This window comes from Coffea arabica, chromosome 1e (assembly GCF_036785885.1).
Source record: "Coffea arabica cultivar ET-39 chromosome 1e, Coffea Arabica ET-39 HiFi, whole genome shotgun sequence".
NCBI classification, from domain to species: domain Eukaryota; kingdom Viridiplantae; phylum Streptophyta; class Magnoliopsida; order Gentianales; family Rubiaceae; genus Coffea; species Coffea arabica.
The window spans coordinates 33,730,778-33,737,298 of record NC_092311.1 but is presented as its reverse complement, the minus strand read 5'-3'; the positions used below and the strand labels follow the sequence as shown (position 1 = coordinate 33,737,298).

The 6,521-nt window shown below is 32.9% G+C and overlaps 1 protein-coding gene across 1 annotated transcript; it reads right to left on the bottom strand.

The window, feature by feature from the left end:
- Positions 1-3,452: 3,452 nt before the first annotated feature.
- Positions 3,453-5,687, bottom strand: LOC113689234 (methyl jasmonate esterase 1-like). The gene is made up of 3 exons (XM_027207035.2): positions 5,268-5,687; positions 4,685-4,801; positions 3,453-3,770 (listed from the first exon to the last, which is right to left on the bottom strand). The coding sequence occupies exons 1-3, from the start codon at positions 5,685-5,687 to the stop codon at positions 3,453-3,455; spliced, it is 855 nt and encodes a 284-aa protein (XP_027062836.2).
- Between the last annotated feature and the right edge of the window lie 834 nt (positions 5,688-6,521).

Sequence of the window (6,521 nt, the reverse complement as noted above, 5' to 3'; positions counted from 1 at the left end):
TTAGTCTTGCTCTAGCTAGTTGAAAAATTAATTAGTATTCATTTGATCACCTATACTTAGTTATATCTTGAATCCTTGATCAATGATTTAAGGAACAAATAAAAAGAGATTAATTTAAACCAGAATGCAATTTAGACTGTATAATGATTAGTGATAATTTACAAACTTATAATTGACAATGATTAATAAGTAACATTAGTTGCAAACTTACAAATTACAATGATTTGTGATAAGTGATATTAGTTACAAATTTATAATTTACAATAATTAGTGATAAGTGACTAAGTTACAAACTTATAATTTATTTAAAGTCAAAATGCAACTTACTTACTTACCTATGTTATTGTGTAGTTGTATACACAATATCGCTTATTCACTTATAAATTACAAATTATGTAATGCATTACACTTACATTTATTCTTATTTCTCATATAGCTTTTTTTTTTTGGAAAATTTGCAAATGACTTAATTGCTTTAATGATGAAAGCCAATGCACTAATATGTCAACATGCAATTCATATGTATTCACTTAGACTATTTAGTTGTCTTGTCTATGCTTAAAGCCTTAAGATTAGTGAATAGAGAATATAAATTTACATGTTAAATATGTAATGTAATTTTAGAGCACACTAATACTTGCAAGTTACAAGTTACGCATTCAAATATTCAATAATTCAAACATGAATGATGTACCAAACTACCAATATCTAAATTCTAATTACTAATTATGTTTATTGTTTAATATTTAATATTTAGTATTATACCTATACTTATTAATTATTATCTAATTCTAGTCATGTATAAAAGGAAAAATATTATAGTTATGTTATGTATTGTTATATATTCGTATTATTATAATCATATAACAAATACTAAAATGGTATATTATACATCATTATATATTATTGTTATTATAAGTACATGATAATACTATATACTAGCTATTATTAATAGCATTTACCTATATATTATATAATTTTATAAACTAATTTGGTATTCGAATGTGATAATACGGTACCTGTTTCGTTTTACCAAATTTAAATTCGAAATCGGTTGTTATCAAATTAATAATTTTATTACCTATTTTATACCACATTAGAATTCGATGAATTTGATAAATATCGCTTTTGTATTAAATTCCTAAATATATGATTTTAAATTACCAAATTAAATTTAAAATCGAGTACAAATTCAGTACTTACCGAATTTGCTTACCTCTAGATCAAGTCTAAAGAATATGCTAACCGAAGGGACCACCCATGGTTAAATAAGCACACCTCTTACGTTTCAGTCGTACAAGCGTCTCATAAGAAAACAATGGGCCATTCTAATTATTATCGGATGTGTACACCTCTTATCTTTCAATCGTTCAAGCATTCCATAAAAAGAAAGGGCAAAAAACTTGTGTAGTACGACCTTACCCATAAATGGAGTGGTTTCATATTTCGGTCATCTTTTGGTGAGAGATGTCACCGAAGGGACCACTTGATTTGTTGCAACATGAGGGTTAATTCTACTTTGTCCTTTTAAACAATATGTGGAATCTTATTTTAGTTTTTAAACTTTAAAATAGGACATTTAAATCCACAAATTGTGAAATCTGTTCTAATTAAGTAAAATAATTGACGGAATCCAAAACCCCGTCAGTGTGTTTGGAGTGTGGGAAACACGTGCTTTCAATATGGTAATTAAGTATTGAAAACCAAAATGACGAAGACATGAATGTAATTTCACCCTAAAATATTCATCAAACAAATGAAAAAAAAGAGCAAACTACAATTTCTTGCCTTTTCTTTCAATATTGTTTCAATCAATAAAACTTTCAAGGCCATCGCAACCTCCGTCTTAGAAGATCTTGTACCAACAAATCCAAAAAAAAAAAAAAAAAATTTCAAACCTTCAAGTTGGATTTTTGTTAACTTGCTCCTTTTGTCCTACACTTTAAATAACCTGCATAAGAGAACATGCGTTGCACGTTGTACGCATACTTTTTGTGATACTTAGTTACAAAGTCTTTTACTCGTGATTAGTAAAAATAAAGGAGATATTAAGTAATTACAGTGCTGTATTAAGACTAATCTTCTCTTTCAATAAAACATATAGAAATGATAATACCTAATACATCTAGAATGAAAGTTAATATCCTTAAAAATACACCCAAAAGACATCTAGATTGAAAGTTTTTAATATACAAAGTAAATTCGTCAAAAATACCCATAAAATACTTAATTCATACGCAACCTACTGTATTTAATTGTCTATAACACATTGACGCGTGATAGATGTGCTAATATCCAATCTTCATGGGACCAAAAGTTCACACTATTAGGAGTTGAATGAGTGACATGAAATAAAAGTTATGCCCGAGTGGAATAGAACAATGACCCTGTAAATATTCTGTGGAAACATTAAAATGTACGTACTCGAATTGCAAAAGCTTAATTGGATTAATATCTTCATTTTGACACACAACATAATTAAGTTAATAATCTCGAATATGACTGAGCAAGCCATTTTTTTTTTTTTTGCAAACTCCATAGAGAGAGAGATGTCAGCCCTATGTTTTATTAATAAATTTGAAATTCGGAGGGGATATATACCTATATACCTATATACCTACCCTCCAACAAGACTGAGCAAGACAATTACCAATACAAGGTTTATGCACTTATTTCACATCAATACAATGTGTGGTACACACTAAACAATAATACAGCACAAATCGACCAAGTATATAAGGACACCAAGCTCGGAATTGGTGTCCAGCACTTATTTAAGGAAGCTAATGAAATACCATCAACACGGAGTACAGAAGAAACAAGAACTAGGCAGTCACAAGTGCAGCTACAAGAGCAAGGCCATAATTCAGTGACACTGAGATTAGCAATACAGGAGCGAAAGGTCACTTCTCAACTCGGAATTGGGATCATATGCACTGGGAATTTTCAACACCAGGCTCAAGGGTGGGCGCTACATGAGAGAAGTTCCGGGAATCTTCTCATTGATCAATTACAAGCTGTCAAATTACTGCTTAGTAAAGCTGCTGTATACCAGTTCGAGAATATTCAGGTGCAGTTGGACAACAAGCGACTCTTTCATCTAATTCAGAGTGCCAAAACGCTGGACATGCGCGTCACAACACTGCTAGAGGATATTCTCAATTTGAAGGCCTTGTTTCGAATGTGCTTTTTTTGTCTAGTTGATGGAGATAATAATCATTTAACTAACAGGATTAGCGCTTATGCGTTGAATATCATTCAAGATGAGGAATTTGTGATTCCTTAGTGCCATAGTGCACTAGTTGTATTTAGTTATCAAGCCTTTGCTTGAATTGTATAGTTTATTTCATGATATAAAATCACTTATCGTTTCGACAAAAAAAATATATATATATATAAGGACACCAAGCAACTCAGCTATTTCAAGCAAGCTGTTGGCAAATTCTTGAGATTTAGAGAGCATATGGTTTGCCTTCCTGATCAAACGACTCAAACAACCCACCTATTTCAATCAAATTGTTGGCAAATTCTCGAGGTTTAGAAAACTGAACCATATGGTCTGCCCCTCGGATTTGCCTCACCACTTGTGGAGGAGTCCTCGCTATCATAAGCCTTTGCGCTTCAGGAGTAATTAGCTTATCCTCCAAGTCAATAACATAGGCTCGAGGAACTGATCCATACCTCTCTTTTGTAACCCGAATTTGTCTATTTACCACATCTCCATAGAAGAACTGAGTTAATCTTAAAGAATAATTTGCAAGTTTCAGATCCTGTTGAAATTATTAGACATTAAATTGCAGTGGACGGAAAATATAAAATTGACCTCAAAGGTGCCCATAGACCAAACCGTACATATTTAGTGCAGATTCTTAAAATAAAAAGTAATGTTAAGCAGAAAGTATTTTCACAAGCACATACATGCAAATTTCTTAGCATAACTACATATATATATCCAATTCCTTCAAGTTTCATAAAGAAGTCAAAGGAAAAATGCTTGAAGGAGCTTTTGACTATTAAAAAATTTAAAGCCAATTAGAACGTGATGATATGACTTCTTTAGAGCATGATCCTATTTTCGTTTCTGTTTGCTTTAGCACAAGCTGTAACTAATAACGAATAGCTTCTTCTTTTGTACAATAACCAATAGCTTCAATCCACACATTTTCCCTTGTATGATAACTACTTTCCTTGTCTAATAAACCAACGAGGAATAAAAGTTAGAAATATTATAACTCATTATTTTCTCAAAGGTAAATAGTTGTTTTAAAATAACTTATTTATCTGAACTTTATGTTTTGAAATTGTGAAATTTATATAATAAGGCTACAAAAGGAAATGAGATTCCATAAATGACTTTGTCGTAAAGTTCCTTAATATGCTAGTTGACTTCTTAGATGGATTCCTTTTCTTGACTTCTCATTCCAAAAAGTACATCTAATTAACCAGACGTCGAATGTGTAACACACTAACACTTTCTTTTTTTATGACTTTGCTTTTTTTTTTTTTCCTATTTGGATAATTATTTTTCCTATACAACTCTCTTGACATCCCCTTTTCCTTTCCCCTTATAAAGTTTAGCATTTTCATTGGATAAAAAGATTATTTTCACTTCCTATCCTTGAATGCAACGTCAAAGATTGCCATATTAGTTCCATCATGTATGGTTGAATATTGACTTAGTTACCTCTGGCGGAGAATTCTGGTAGAGCAGGGTTGCTGCAAAGTGGGGCCCAATGAGCACAATTCTTATAGGATCTCCAATAACGAAACTGTCATCTAGTTGATCTGGCCGTGGAAGCAGCTAGAGCAAAGCACAAAACAATAGTAGTCAAAAACGAGAATTGAAATGCGGGTGACTGTTGGAGATCATATGAAGCTAATGCAAAAAATAGCACGAGGCAGCGACAAACAATAGAAATAATAACTCATAGAAACACAAATATGTTTGCAGTTTGATGAAAGAAAATTCTGAATAAAGAATTCCACCATTTGGAACGAGAGATTTGAAGAAGAATTTGAATTTTTCTCAAGTTTCAATCATTGTTTAGATTTTGTAAAAGATATTTGACTTTAAAAATTATCAAATATTCTTGTGTTTCACATTTATTAGTGTAATTAGTTAATTAAAAGCAAAAATGTCTCTTAAAAAATTCAAATAACTTGAGCGACTGATTCGGGTGAATTTTAACTTTTTCATCAAATTTTTCAATCTAAATCAAGCCTAGAATCAATTAGCTTTAACGATGACCTATATAATAAACAAATACCTTGTTAGTGTCCTCTAGTGTAAAGTTAGGCCCCACCATGAAGGCTGAAGCAAAAACGCCACCAAGAACCTTTTCTGGAAACCTTTCCATGACCCAGGAAACACCATAACCACCATAGCTGTGGCCAACGAGGACTACCTTATCCTCAGGAGATAAAGACTTCATGTATTCGGATAGAGGTTTATGGTATTCATCAAAGGTGTGCACTCTTTCGAGTGGCACTTGATTTCTCCCAGAATAGGCTAAATCCAAAGCCGTGACATTGTGGCCCTTTTGCTCCAGCAAAGTCGCCAACTTATACCAACACCATGCCCCATGACCGCTACCATGAATCAACAGAAAGTGTAATGCAGAGGAAGAGGGAGAATAAGCCAAGAATACTATGACAATGCCAACTAGAAATCTATTGAAAGCAGCCATTTTTGTTTCCTTTTTGAGGTGTCTTATTCGTGTACTTATATACTAGTCTTGAGAGGTTGAGAAAAGATCTTGTGAGCTAGATCAGTACGCGATAAGTTTGGTCAATATGCTGGCTGCTACAAACTTAGTTTAATATGCAGGTTGCTACGAACTTAGTTTAGTAGTATATCTTGTACGAACTTAGTTTAGCAGAATATACGCCGTTTCTAGGGCATTTCATTCGCGCAGCCGTTGCATTGATAGAGTGAACGAAGAGTACGCACAACAGCATAAATTATACACCAGCAAAGAGCTATTTAAGTACGAAGAAAGCTGACAAGTTACTGAGAGGACCACGGCTCCAATTGTTGTCAGACAAACCGTTTGGACCGGTTTTGTTCACGACACACGTATTATAATCTCATTTATTCAAATTGTAATTCATTTTCAATAACGTGTAAAATAGAATAACATTTTGTAAATATCACGTATGATGTTAAAATCAAAATATAAAATGCTCCGTCAACTCCTTTAAGTTTCAGCCTTGCGAGTTTCAGCCTTGCGACCATGTTGTATTGGAACCCAAAAATTTTGAACCCTACATAGTTTTTGGATTAAATTATTGCCGTCAACCTTTGGGTATTGTCGTTATCTGCAACTATCCCTGCCCCATTTCCATATAAAGAAAGCTGCCCCATTTCCATATAAAGACAGAAATATTTTATGTCGGTTGGAAGCATGACCCCAAATTTGAAAACCGGATGTTTATTGGAGCGGAACGCAGAGAGAATGTGGGGTGGGGCCGAGTTAATAAACTACTCCATTGAGCAGCGGGTCGCACTTAGGACGTATAAT